Raw genomic sequence first — 14,871 nt, 5'->3', positions numbered from 1 at the left:
AGGCGACTAATGAGTGTAGCGACAGTTAGCAGTGCGCCGCCTGCCAGATTACCCTCCACTCCTCTCTTCACACAACTCCTATCCTGCGGTTGGATGCCAGTGCCACCTAGTGGCAAGGCATATGACCACTAATTTAGAGCTCCAGGTTGTTGTCAACTGCGACAAAACACCAGACATCTGCCTTCTGCCTGACGAGAAACATCAGGATTCATTCCAAGATCACATGACTGCAGTTGTGACAGATATATGATGATAACATGGCTCCCAGGTCAACATACTGGTTTTCACCACTGTGCATGCATGTAAATGCACCTGTCACATGTCCAGCCCACTGCTGGTGAACAAGAAACACCAGTCATGCTAACCATCTGCTAGCAGTCTTGCAGGAGAGGTTTGAACGCTGCTCCAAAATGTTTTTATGACATGCATTTACTGGCCGAAGCATCTGACAGGGTTCTGACATAAGATCAGTCAATTTAACCCGTCCACACAACAGCGAGAACATTGTCCATGGTGCTGCTGCTCTGCCATGGGCTTGATGTGGCTAACAGATGCTAACACACTGATGACAGAGATTAAACTAGCACTTGGTGCGATGGTCAGAGAGTCGGTAACTGGAGACAAACCTTTTCTCCTGTTGAGCTTCATCATCGACTGTTAAATATAAAAATGATTCTTTGAAATCTGTTGAAAAATAACAACATTATGCTTTTCTTCCAAAAAAACAAGAGTCCCTCTGTTTCCCTGAGCGCGTTTACTGGCCAGTGTGTCCTGTACCAGTGTGGCATTAACAATCATGCTAAAGTACAATGTGCCTGTAAATAGATTAACATGCTGTTAACAGAGACCAAAGATTCTCATGTGCTGAGGAAAAAGGCCCACATACTAACTGATGCTAACAAGCTGCTCTCATTGGCTCACACAAGGCTAATAGAGGCAAAAACAGAAGCTGACTGGTGGCTAATAGATACTAACAGTCTGAGAAATGGCTAGAAGGGGCTAACACAAGGCTAACAGGCTATTTGTCAAGTCGCATTGAAGAATTAACCCACATGATGAATTCATCAATTGAAGTATTTGATGCAACAAAATGTGAAACGACATGAATATTAATGATAAATCGCTGTCTTAATAGAAGAATGTGAATAATGAGGCAACTTGAGGATAAAGAAAACCGTTTCAAACACAAACGTAACTCCACCATCTCAGAATAGAACTCCCTGTTTCCCACTGATATCACAGCGATTCATGTTATACATCATTTTGAAGACTCTTGGTCAGTGAGTATCCGCTACTCTTTATAAATCATGTTCATATTCTGGTCGACTGGTGGAGCAGAGAAATCTCTGGCTGCTGTTTGAAAAGCTGCTCGCTGAGCGTCTCCCGGGAGAATATTTGCTGTCTTCAGCAGCGTGGAGGTAAATGAGCTGGACACATGTGGCGCCAGCTGAGAGCCTCTGCTGGACGTCCAGACGATGGTCTTTCATCCTGCCGAGTGCTGAAGCACGGGGCCGCCTCCTCGCCATCGTGATTCATGAGTCCCCTTAAAAAGCTCAATTTGTTTCTCATGGTGGCATGAATAACGAACAGCTATGGAGGGGGAGGGGTCTCACAATTACAGACGCAACAACACACAAGCATCAATCATCCTAATTTAGTTGCAGGGAAGTAAACGGATATTTAAAGAGTGCCTTTCAAAATCAAACCCTGAACTTCCTGATCAGTAGCAGCTCGTGCTGATGACGCTGAGACGTAGCATGAGTCAGCAGGATAGATGTTCTCCAGACATGCACTCCCCCCAGGGTTTGTTGCCCTCACAGCACTTGATCAAGCTGCCATCCATTTTAAGGACTGAGTCATTCAGACCTGGAATGCATGTATGTGGTAGATCACATCAGCATGTATGTGGATTCTTTCCTTGAGGTGGGAGGAGCTGATTAGACCACTGGTTGTCTTGGTAACAGCAGCGTGGCTCCAGAGATGTTGCCAGGTTGATGCACGATCATGGGAGATGTCCCAGGTGAGCAGCGTGGTCACTCCTCTTTGTTAGCATGGAGGAGAGTCTCACCACGGAGGGTTCAGGCCCAGGCTGCCGGGGATTATCAGCTCTGAGCTTTAATCTGGCTCTGCTTCCTCCGCTGGAGTAAATTATTCAGTCTGAGATGTTGAGCAGTTGAGGATCCACCACCTCTGAGATCTCTCAGGCCCAAGTGTGGCGGGCAGGAAGTGGAGGAAGACCCAGGTCTGAGGACGTGTTTCTGTGGTCAGCTGCAGTTGTCGAAGCTGGAAACGCGGCCAGTGATGCTGTACGTTCTGGTGTGGCTGCTGTTGACTGGAGGATTGTGGGTAGAAGCAGCTCATGTAATATCTCGTGTGGCGAGGGAGTTCATCAGGGCACAGGAAGAGGAAAGAGCTCTAATGAGGCTTTGGCTTAACAAGAATAGAATTAATGAAGTCATGGCGGGGCAAGAACTGTTTACATGTATGGGCTGCGGGTCCACCGGGACACGATATGCACCCTTGAGTCTTTGTCTCGCAGTCCAGCCTGAGAGGATGTGTTGCAGCCAGCCTTCCCCCGGGGCAAAGAACACACCTGAGGCCTTGCAGCTTCCTCCTGATATGAATGACATCACTGCAGCGGCGAGCGTGTCCCCTCAACACTGGAGACCGTGTTACATTAAACATGAGTGGAGAAGCTGGAATCAATAATTCATGCAGCTCAGCTTCAAATTAAAACCATAAAGGGCACATTTAGATGGCAGGTCAAGTTACGACTCCATTAAGATGAAGAGGAAATAAGAGAAAAGCTCAAGCTGTGTTCACTTGACCAGGAAATCCTGAAGGAAAATGTCAGCAAAACTCCTGTCAGCAGCTGGAGGGGCGTGTCTGTGTTTGATTGACAGTAGTGTGTCGTTAATCCCTCATCTTTTTCGATGTTAACGTTGATATTTGTTGGTTTCCTGTTGAGGAATTTGATATCAAAGCAATGCTGGATTTTAACAGCAACCTGATTTCCATTTCAAGCTGGAGTTGAAGTGTGTGAGCCGGTCTGAGTGGACGCAGGTCCAGCCGCCGTCTCTGAGGCCAGATCTTATCCATCACAGAAGGAAGGTGGTGGCGTGACGGTCTCACCTGCTGAACACTGCAGTGGTCACTCTTAAGCGTAAAACACATCAACGGCCCGGTGACACGTGTCAGGTGACTCCCCGAGCAGCGATGGGGAGAGGAGAGAAGGGACAGTTCTTTCAAATGAGGGTCAGCTGGCTGGCGGCGTTCTCAGCCAGCCTCAGTTCTTCTCTAGAGGTCACCATCGCAAACTGCAGCTGAAGCAGAGAAGAAGAGAGATGCCATGTACAGTACAGCAGCGTTGCCGTGCTTTCAGGACACAGCGCCGTTCTATGATGGACCAGTGGGGTGCAGGGAGGCTCGGGCTGCGTGGCCACGCGCCTACCCCCCATTGCACATACAAACAAACGTTGTGAATCCTGGAAGGGGGCTTCAGCCATTAGAGCTCAATGCCATGAAGTTTCATGGCTTGTATTTCACCTGAAGTTGGCGCCAGCAGTCTTCCTGCTGTCATCACCACATGATTGACCCCTGGTCCACAAACCCACTCCCACTGGCCCCGCCCACCTCTTTCAACATCTGCTTCAGACCTTTTGCTTATTTGATTTGTCTTGCTGGTGTGAACTGAGTGAACGTGTGCTGACCCTGGAGCTGCTGGCATTCTTGTGTTTAATGGCTCCTCCGCCTGCTCATTTCCGTGTTCTCTGATTGGTTAATTCCCTCGGCTCGCCGCTCTAGCCCTCTCTGTAAGCACACTGAGCTGTGAAATGTGCTCCACAAATAAACGTGGCACTATACCAAAGTAAAGCCCACCGCACCAGCGCCTCCTCTCATCCAGTATGAGGAAATGCTTAGCTTGCATCTCCTTTAACATTCAGCCACTTAAACGTCTGCGAGGGAGGAAAGTAGCGAGCATAAATCACAATAACGGCCTCATTGGACGGCCGCCTTCATTCTCTACCGAGAAGCAGCGTCTTGCTCCTCCTGGGCCGCTGAGACGTTGAGCTCAGCAGGCTGAATTATTAGTGGTGTTTGACTCTTGAACTGGTGGCAGGTCGTTGGCGATCCCTCGGATTGTGGTATTGATCTCTGAATCCGCTCATGAAGCAGCTGCTCAGCCTTAAATAGGCAAGAACCTGTTCATCTGTTTGTGTCTCCATCACAACAACAACAACAACAACAACAACAACAACAACAACAATACACCTGAAAATGCAGCAGTCAGTCTGCTCTCCAGCTTGGACCACACAAACCCAACCACACGCCTGATGGTGTTTAGCAGCTGGATATTTAAACGTGCAGTTGTTCAAAGATGTGCCCAACAAGCACAAAAAGTTCCTGTGAAAACTCTGAAAGATGTCAAACCTATTTTCCAGAAAAGAATTGTTATTTGCTTGTTTTAGATGCTGCCATTTTGGCCAGGTCTCGCTCGGAAAAGAGATCACCTGATCTCAAGTGACGCAGTGGAACATGAAGACTCAAACTAGTTTCATACTCAGTGAAACACAAATCTGCTCGCCTCGTTCCTCGGACTCACTGGTGTCCTGCTGAATGTTTGTTCTTGTGTCAGTGGGACTTCCATGGTGCCGGGTCGAGGTTCGCCCTGTAATTCCAACTGCGGCAGCTGAAACGGAGCAGATAGCTTTGAATGTGGTGTTAAAACTTGCCAGAGGTAAAAGGACCTCAGACCCGAGGAAGCTGCTGCTCTGGTTCTGCTTCTGGACATACATGTCATTGTTGGGTCACTTCAACCCTCTCTCACACTCCCACCTCTAACTAGGATGTTTGTCTCTGCAGAGGTTCGTGGGGAACGTGAACTCCGATGCCGTCGTCCAGAACAAACTGTCCCACCCTTTGCGGACTCGCTTCCTGCGCTTCATTCCTCTGGACTGGAACCCTGGCGGCTGGCTGGGGCTCCGGGTAGAGGCCTACGGCTGCTCCTACAGTGAGTAACACGCCACCCACTGGACAGCACCTGACTGACAGTGAGGGGGCGTCGTCCTCTTAACACAATATGAGACCAACATGATGCAGAAATGTTTTTATGACTGAATGCCAGGCGTTATAGGAGAGAAACCTTCATAATATCTCAGTGCAAATGAGGGTCATGTGACTGAACTGAAACATCTGCTGGTTACATGAGTCCCACATATTTGACTCGTATGTAGGCTGTAGGACCGCCTCTGAAACGTGATGGTTCGAGTCATCAATCCAAATCCTCTGAGGCGACTGAGCCTGAGTTCAGACTTCCCACCATTTCCTCGCTCGACTTTGACCATATTTTCTGTTCATGTGCCCCTGGAGAACCTGGACCTGGAGTGTTCTCCTCTACGTGTCTTTTAGTACGTCTGCAGCCGTTCATCTTCATAGAACCTACAGTTTCCCGTCCAGGTAGCTTTCGACACTCACAGGAGATGCTAGCCACTACAGAGACACTGGATCCTGGGTGAACCTCAGCGTGCTACTGTGCCATTGCTCTCACCCAGCTAGCGTGCTGAGGGGACACTCGCTGCTGCCAGCACCGCCAGTGACAATTGGCCCAGAAACTTGCCGCCAGTTCAGATATCTCAGTGGTGGTTAAACCTGTCGCCCTGGTTGTCCGCATTCTATTATTCACTGTTAATCTTGTTCAAACACGACGTAATGGGTTGTGCTCGACCAGTCATGTGACCCCTTGTTTGGACTTGTTTGTTAATGGTGAATCTTGCTGTTCCAGAGTCAGATGTAGCGGACTTTGATGGTAGAAGCTCTCTGCTGTACCGGTTCAATCAGAAGTCCATGTCGACGGTGAAGGACGTGATCTCCCTGCGCTTCAAGAGCCACCAGGCTGACGGTGTGCTGCTGCATGGGGAGGGGCAACGGGGAGATTACATCACTCTGGAGCTGAACCAAGGAAGACTGGCACTCTACCTGAATCTGGGTCAGTCCCCTGTTTATCGCCGTCATAGATTCCAGTTGTGTCTTATGACCCAGGGTTGTTCTCTAGAATGACCATCAACTCTTTTGCAGAAAAGTTAAATGAATTCTGTTGACTTCTTTAACCTTTTTTGATCCATGAGAGCCCAACTGAGATTCAGGTCTCTTTTTCAAGGGCAATCAGACCAAGGAAGTTGTAGCACCAAGCTCCAACTCAATCATAGCAACCGTTAAAAAACAAGAAAAGCATAAATGCATAAACACATTAAAAAGAAGAAAAGAAAAATGTTGACAGCTGCTACACGTATATCTGCTGCTGTGGAGTCAGCAATGTAGCTAGCTATGGAGTTAGCAATATAGCTAGCTATGGAGATGGCAATGTAGCTAGCTAAGGAGTTAGCAATGTAGCTAGCTATGGAGTTAGCAATGTAGCTAGCTGTGGAGATGGCAATGTAGCTAGCTATGGAGTTAGCAACGTAGCTAGCTATGGAGATGGCAATGTAGCTAGCTTTGGAGTTAGCAATGTAGCTAGCTATGGAGTTAGCAATGTAGCTAGCTATGGAGTTAGCAATGTAGCTAGCTATGGAGATGGCAGCGTAGCTAGCTATGGAGTTGGCAATGTAGCCAATTAGGGAGTTAGCAAGAATGTCACAGGAAGACAATGCAGAGCAGCTAGATCCGGACTAAATCTATTCTTGGTTCTGGTTAACAACTAACCAGCATAGTTTTGGATCAACTGAGTCTAGGTATTTTTCTTTGAGAGGCCAGTAAAAAGCACAATACAACAGTCCAGCCAGTTTGTCAGCATCTCAAGACTCAAGACACTTTGTCACTGAAGAGTTGCCTGGACAGTGACATTAGCAGCATGGCCACATAGTATACCTATAGAAAAAGAAACAGATCAAATAGTACAAAGTAAATAAGTAAAGAGTAAAAAGTCAAATCCCAAAGCCCTAGCACTGTAGCACTGTAGCACTGTAGCACTGTAGCGATGGGGATGTTTGGTTATCTTGTTTATTAGAGAACTGAAACTCAGATCAGACTGAAGGATAACAGTTGACGTGTGCCCTCAGGTTTAATCCAGGCTAATTTACCCAGATTATTAACAGGTTTTCTCTGTTTTCTTGAGGCTGATGTGCTGGATTTCAGTTTGGTTTGTTGCTCATCCATTTATTTGTGGCCGAGAGGCAGCTGGTGATGGAGGTACTAGCTGCAGCATCAAGTGGTTCTGCAGATAAGTACGGTTGTGTATCATCGGCGTTGCTATGGAAACACACATTGTGAGAAGAATAATGGACCAAGCCCCACCCCACAGCTGTTGTCAAATATACTCAATCACATCAACAAACTTCCTTTGAACCTGTTGAATACACAACCACAAAAGCCAATTGATGACGGCGTCGTGGTCAAGCTCGGGTTCGGAGGATGCAGACAGAGACCCTGTTTAGTTCACTCTGAGGTCAATGATGATTTTAGTCAGAGCAGTTGCAGTGCTGTGGTTCCGTCTGTCTGACGGGGTCGTTTTCTGTTTTCCTCCAGGTCGGGTTTCTTTAGTAGAGGTTTACTGCAGCTGTGTCATCAGCTCCCAGACGCCTGCTTTAAGAGAAGAATTTATGAGTGTTCATCAGCCTTCTGAAGACTCTAGTAGGTACAGGATCGGTACTGAGGAGGAGGAGCTCAACTCTAGAGCTCACGGATACATGTCGGTGGTTCCCATGGTAACATTACACAGTTAGCTTGCATCATCTGTTGACACCACCAGCATTAATGGAGGTGATGTTAAAGCTGAGGAGTGCAAGCGCCTCAAACCTTGCTGCAGAAGACTAGAGGTTAGTGTGTGTGTGTGTGTGTGTGTGTGTGTGTGTGTGTGTGTGTGTGTGTGTGTGTGTGTGTGTGTGTGGTGTGTGTGTGTGTGTGTGTGTGTGTGTGTGTGTGTGTGTGTGTTTTGGGGGGTCCCTGTTGAGCAGCTGGTGAGTCGTGGAGAACAGAGTTACAGTGTTTCCAAGAGAGGTGCTCATTCCTTCGTTGTAGGCCAGGGGTGCCCACACTTTTTTGGCTTGCGAGCTTTTTTTAAGATGACCAAGTCAAAATGATCTCCCGACAACAAAAATGCCAAACACATATTTATTGATATGTGTATACTGAGTGTACCTTATATTTACAATATATGTTGGTGTACGTTGCATAATAGCATGAACCCATATGGCGCAGTGCATTTCTGTACATTTTTGGCCATTACCTTACTCTGATGATTGCACTGAATGGAACCAGCCAGGGTTGCATAGTCCGGACAGTAACTGCTTATCGCCATCCTCAAACAGACTTCCAAAGGCTCATCAGTCATGGCGGAACAGTATTTGGACTTAATAACCCTCATGTGGGAAAAGGCTGACTCACATAAATAAGTTGAGCTGAATAGTGCAGTCAAGAAGGTGGCCCTTTCCCTCATGTTGGGGTACTTCTCCTCAGGGAGCAGGTTCCAGAACAATCCACAAGCCCCGGACTTCAGCTCAATGTCAGCCTGCTAATTAGTTTGTGAGGTTTTTTTGGAGTTTTGCAGTTGCTCCGTGGTTTAGCCGCGCATGTGCAGAGACCCCTTGTATTAGAAGAGATGAGATCTCAGACTGCCTGCACTGTACGTCAATCAAGTGGCAAATGCCATCGTGAGGATGGATGATAGGCGAACAGTTGTTTTTTTAATGCCGTACGATCTACCCACATGACTTACGCAATGGACCTGTCAATCGCGATGGATGCATTGGGCACCCCTGTTCCAGGCAGTCATGGCTTCTTTGGAAATGTCACAGTGAACTTTAAAGTTACTGGTTCAACCAGGGAGACTCTGTTGGTCGACGTCTGTACGACTGAGTGGAGCAACAATGTCCTGCACAGACCATGAGCAGTATATTCTACTGACATGAATCCACCTAGTTCAATGGCTGTAAACACAGGTGATAGACGCTACACTAAGCTAAGCTAAGCTATGCTATGCTATGCCATTGCACCTGATGTGCCGTGTGATGTTTCAAACCCTTGGATGTGCAGCCATGATCTGCAGGGCTCTGCGTTGTGTCGGAGACCGAACCCTGTGCAGAGGCCAGGACTTTGCTGTCATGTGATCTTCCTCTCAGAGTTCAGGCAGTGTCTCCATGTCACCTTTTTCTGTCTGATTTACTTTCAGTCCATCCTCCAAGTAGGACCCAGGTCATCAGGTGGAGATCTGTGGTCCCGCAGCAGTGAAGCAAACCTGCTCTCCAGTTGTGAACATGGTTGTTGGGAGGTTTGTGACTGGCAGGGGTAGAAGAGGAGCTTTGCCTGTCCCTGGCCCTTTTTTTTCACCTGCAGATGTAATATCCAGTGCGCTACCCTCCAGTGTAGCCTTGTTGGTGTTACTTTGCTGCATTTTAACATGCTGCTGTCCACTGTTGGTGTTTGTGTCGTCCCACATTGTACTTTCACCTCTACATTCAACTCCAGCTTATGAATTTTTGTTTCCAGCACTGCAATCTTCAGCAGAAGTGTGTGGAAGTCTGTGGAGAAGAGAGGCATCTTGCTGCTAATAAGCTGGAGCTTAGTAGTAGTAGTAGTAGTCGTAGTAGTAGTAGTAGTAGTAGTTCTGGTCACTTCAGTAGTTACAGGCTGGTGCTGTTGTAGGCCAAGCCCTCAACAAATGAGGAGAAAGTCCATCAGTAACTCGCTGTATCTTCAAACTATCACACCGTGCCTGTGACCAACACCCTTCCCTGACCGGTCCTCTTCAGCTCCTACTCACCAATCACAATTAATCATCTTTGGTCTGACCAGATGACACGAGGCTGCGTTTCAGCAGCGGCCGAGTTGCCGTCACCGTTGGAAGCCTGCTGGACGATCAGCACTGGCACTCTGTGGTCATCGAGCGCTTCAACAAGCAGGTCAACCTCTCGGTGGACTGGCACACACAGCACTTCCAGACCAGTGGGGAGGGCGACTCGCTGGAGGTCGACTATGAGGTCAGTGGATGTTCCACTAGTGCGTCTGTGTCAGAGAGTCATTTATTCTCCAAAATATTTCAAATTACGAAGTGACCAAATCTAAATCGTTCTTGGTTGTACTCCGGTTGACAGCTGAGCTTCGGTGGCATCCCACTGCCTGGAAAACCTGGAACCTTCCTGAGGAAGAACTTCCAGGGCTGCATGGAGAACCTGTACTACAACGGCATCAACATCATCGACCTGGCCAAGAGACGCAAGCTGCAGATGTACAGCGTGGTGAGTCCCAGGTGCTTCGCTTGAGGAACTCGTCTCTGAATCAACATGAGCTTTCAAAATGAATGTCTTAATGAGGTCGATGTCAACAAAGTTTGAGGTCACTGTGACCACACATGATCAGACTTGAAATAACGATCCAGTGGGACTGGAGGATGAGCTTCTCCAACTTATCATCATCATTATTAGTAGTAGTAGTATCATGACTGTAAGTAGCAGTAGTAGTATTTCAACTGTCAGTCACGTTTATACAAGTTACACTCTCTGGTGCGTTCTTCAGGTCTTGTTCTACAGATATTTAAACACGATTCACTGACACTGAGGCAGAGGAACAGATTTCCGCCGCTAAGAGCAGAACGCTCAAGTCCATTTCTAGCTGGATTTTAAGGTTCTGAGTAATAAAGTGACATTAATCATGTTTTATTCAGGATTCATCTGCAAACGTGTCGTTCACGTCAACAGTGTCAACATGAGTAGTTGGCCTCGGTGTAACTCTGGAACAGATAGAACAGTAGAACCCACTGCCAGTGTTTTTACTTCTTCTGTCGCAGTTCAGATGTGAGTGCCTCTGCAGGTGGAAGATCTGCCCAGCAGTCGGCGGGGGGTCACCTGCTCTGGCTTCAGGGCAGTGACGTTCCTCGAGGCGGAGACGGCGGCCTGATAATATTTGGAGATCGCTGCTTCAAGACTTTCTGCTCTGAAATTAGTTATTAGAAATGACATTTAAAACCAAGCAGTCATTAGTTGAATCACGTCCCTCAGAGTTCAGCCGGGTCCCTCAGACTGGCTCATTACTGAGTTGGAGGCTGGCGGCCATGTTGGACCTCCTCCATGTCTCTGAGCTCCTTCTCTCATCTTCCAGGGAAATGTCACCTTCTCATGTTCACGGCCTCAGCTGGTCGCCTGCACCTTCCTGAGCTCCAGCAGCAGCTTCCTGTCACTGCCAGTAGCCGCACCACTTGCCATCATGGGAGGTTTCTCTGTGCGTCTCCAGTTCAGGACGTGGAATGGCGACGGGCTGCTGCTGGTCACGCGGCTGAAGCCAGAACTCCAAACACTGCAGCTGCAGATCAGAAGCAGCCGACTGCTTCTGATCCTCCATGGACCCAGACGGCAGAGATCTGAGGCCTCGGCTGGTCCGTGAGACAGACAGACAGACACACGCACACACACACACCATCATGGGGGCTGCATGAGTTGGAGGTAGAGTGGCTGTCTACCAACCGAAGGTCCTCATGTCAAAGTACGTTTGAGCAAGATACTGAACCCCTGCATGGAGGCCTTTGCTATCAGTGTGTGTGTGTGTGTGTGTGTGTGTGTGTGTGTGTGTGTGTGTGTGTATGTATGTGTATGTGTGTGTGTATGTATGTGTGTATGTATGTATGTGTATGTGTGTGTATGTATGTGTGTGTATGTATGTATGTGTATGTGTGTGTATGTATGTGTGTGTATGTGTGTACGTATGTATGTGTGTATGTGTGTATGTATGTGTGTATGTGTGTGTATGTATGTGTGTATGTGTGTGTATGTATGTGTGTGTATGTGTGTGTGTGTGTACGTGTGTGTATGTATGTGTGTATGTGTGTGTAGGTGCGTATGTGTGGGTGTATGTACGTGTGTGTGTAGGTGTGTGTATGTGTGTATGTATGTGTGTATGTGTGTGTAGGTGTGTGTATGTGTGTGTGTGTATGTACGTGTGTGTAGGTGTGTGTCCGTGTCCGTGTGTGTGTGTGTGTGTGTGTATGTACGTGTGTGTAGGTGTGTGTCCGTGTGTGTGTGTGTGTGTGTGTGTGTATGTACATGTGTGTAGGTGTGTGTCCGTGTGTGTGTGTGTGTGTGTGTGTGTGTGTGTGTGTATGTGTGTGTGAGTGAGTGGATGATTGAGATAGACAGAGAACCAGGAGCATAAGAATGGTAACCTGGAAACACGCTTGTGTCCATGTCCATGTGGTGCGGAGAACTCACTCATCTTCCCCGCCTGCAGGTCAGCAGGTCAGTGACGGACTGTGGCACTCGGTGAGTGTGGACTCACGAGGTCAGCAGCTCAGTCTGACCGTGGACAGCGAGCCACCCACCACCATTGAACAGTGGCAACAGTTGGAGCCCGACGGCAGCTTCTTCTTTGGAGGTCAGTCTGAGTGAGATGCTGCGGCGCTCATCTCCAGTGTGCCGAATCTCTAACCGTGTCTGATGCGTGTCCTGCCAGGCTGTCCTCCCGCTGGCTGCCAGAGCCCCACGCTGTCCTTCCAGGGCTGCATGCGTCTCCTCACCATCAACAACCAGCCAGTCAACCTTAGTCACGTCCAGCAAGGCCTGCTTGGAAATTACAATGATCTTCAGTTTGACACCTGCAGTATTAGAGACAGGTAAGGAACGCCACGACACAGCGGCGTCAGCAACCCGGGACGACAACCTGGAGAGGTGGTGACCAGACCTTTCTGGACAGTTTAGCTGCTGTTAGCATCAATCTCTGTTAGCGTCAAGCTAAATATACGTGGCTGCTTCTTCCTGCTGTTAGTGAAGGCAAACAATACTTTTGGTTGAAGTAATGCTTTAATGGTTTCAACGAAAATCACAACAGAAGATGTTGGAGACAGCGAGGAGTAAAAAATAAATCGCTGAGGAAGGGAACTATGACGCGTGTTTGGTTGACTCCCGCTGGCCAGCCTGTGCCAGGCGTGGACGGCAGGACTCTGCTGGTGTTGCAGTGTCAGCAAATGTGCAGTGTAGAGACAGAAACTGAGTAGAAGTGAATGTAGATTGATTGTTGCTCTCATGTAGGACTCAGGTTTCAGGCTGATCGAAGTCAAACTGAGGCTCAGCTGTCTGGTTGTAACTGAGATGAGCGTGAAGAAGCTGGAGGCTCCAGGAATGGACAGAGAGCGATGCTAACTTGCTAACTAGCCGAGAGAAGCGTTTCTGTCTGCTGGTCGGGCTTTGAACATAATGGACAGTAAGAGACGTTCCCTAATGTGTGTGTGTTGTATATTTGATCATTGTTTGTTTGCATCAGAACTCGTCCCATGCTGCTGTTCTCCCTACTTCTAACTGGGAGTGGGTTGTTTCCATGGATACGCAGGACTTCAGACTGACCTGAACAATTAGACAGTCAGGAACAACTATCATCAGTTAATATGTTATAGAAGATATCGGCCTCGGAACCCGTCAGCTGCTGTGTTCCATCGTCATGGTGATATGTGATGTCTTCTCATGTTAAACTGGTCATCATCCCTCTGTCCACTGATTCCCCCCCCATCGTTTGTGGCAGATGTTCTGCGTCTGAATCGCGGTTTTGTTTTGCTGAGAGAGTAACCTTTACACCACTCCTGCTCCTCTCCTCTCTGCATCCAATCAAACTTCACGACTCACTTTATGGCGAGAGTGCACTCTGGCGGGTCGCCTGCTTTAATTTCATGACCCGTGAGAGCAGCCGTGAACACAACAATAGAAGGAGCTCCACAGTAATTAAAGCGGCGCTGCAACCTTAGCTGAGCTGCGGCCGCCCCGCTCGGCTGCAATTAACAGCTGAAGATGAAAGTGCATGAAATTATAGAAGCATGCTTGAAAGGACGCAATTATGTGGAAGCGGAGGAGGCCCGAGGACGGACTATTAATGGAGGAGTGTGGTTAGAGTTTCCCTGAAGTGCTTACTGTCTTCACATCCCGTAAACATCATCTCATATCTAGAGGAAACACCAAAGTCTTTGATTACAACACGCCAAAGTTGGTGAGACGAGCCGGTTGGTAGACTTCCATGGATGCACCGCTGCTGCACCGCTGCTGCACCGCTGCTGCACCGCTGCTGCACACGCGTGAGCAGACGCAGATTAATCAGGCCGATTACTGACTTTCATTTCTTATTGCTTCTTCTAATGGAGCCGCCTAGACATGAACATGAAGCAGGAGTTGGACAAGGTGGTTCCTGCCGCTCTGCTGAACGTCTCCTCTCGTCCTCCCTGGGCGACTGGGCGCATCGTACTTTTGTTGTCATATGTCTTCAGATGTGAGGCGGCAGGATCGCAGACGACTCTGAGTGTGACTCCATGATGCCTCCTGTGTTGCAGGTGTCTTCCCAACCTGTGTGAACATGGAGGCACCTGCCTGCAGTCGTGGACATCCTTCTCCTGCGACTGTTCAGGAACCGGCTACTCGGGCGCAACGTGTCACAACTGTGAGTCTCAACGTTCCTGTCACGACAACAGAGAACGGAAGTGACGGGGAAGAAATCAACAGCAACAGATAGTTTTGTTACTGTATCCTGCATTTTATTTCACCTGATGGAGGTGGGTGGGCTAAGTTGTGCTCTGTGCCTCTTACAGCCATCTATGAGTCGTCCTGCGAGGCCTACAAGATGATTGGCAGCTCATCAGGCTTCTACTCTATTGACCCAGACGCCAGCGGCCCCCTGGGGCCCACACAGGTCTACTGCAACATGACGGGTGAGTTCAGCGCCGCATTCATCTTTGCTGTCTCTTGGAGGTCTTGCAGGGGGGGTCTCACCACATCCCTCGAACATGACTAGGTCACAAACGCTGCCCTGATAGGTGTCCTCGCCATTCTGTGAATCAACTGAAACCATCATGTTTTGGCATTGGTACTCCCTCTCCTCAGAGATTGTCTCCATGGCAACATCACTTCCTGTCTT

General features: G+C 48.5%; 1 protein-coding gene across 1 annotated transcript in view; it reads left to right on the top strand.

The window, feature by feature from the left end:
- Positions 1-14,871, top strand: part of LOC147251647 (contactin-associated protein-like 5) — a 55,198-nt gene that overhangs the window by 24,107 nt on the left and 16,220 nt on the right. Inside the window, exons 4-12 of the mRNA XM_086219487.1 lie at positions 4,864-5,011; positions 5,783-5,986; positions 9,787-9,971; positions 10,086-10,229; positions 11,089-11,362; positions 12,211-12,354; positions 12,433-12,592; positions 14,291-14,397; positions 14,546-14,665. Of these exons, the coding sequence (XP_086075613.1) occupies positions 4,864-5,011; positions 5,783-5,986; positions 9,787-9,971; positions 10,086-10,229; positions 11,089-11,362; positions 12,211-12,354; positions 12,433-12,592; positions 14,291-14,397; positions 14,546-14,665 (1,486 nt within the window). The remainder of the gene's footprint in view (positions 1-4,863; positions 5,012-5,782; positions 5,987-9,786; positions 9,972-10,085; positions 10,230-11,088; positions 11,363-12,210; positions 12,355-12,432; positions 12,593-14,290; positions 14,398-14,545; positions 14,666-14,871) is intronic.

Source organism: Aulostomus chinensis, chromosome 12 (genome assembly GCF_037954235.1).
Source record: "Aulostomus chinensis isolate RoL2024-O1b breed Wild chromosome 12, RoL_Achi_v1.0, whole genome shotgun sequence".
Lineage (NCBI taxonomy): Eukaryota > Metazoa > Chordata > Actinopteri > Syngnathiformes > Aulostomidae > Aulostomus > Aulostomus chinensis.
The sequence above is the reverse complement of the archived record's forward strand: the minus strand, read 5'-3'. Positions and strand labels throughout refer to the sequence as shown.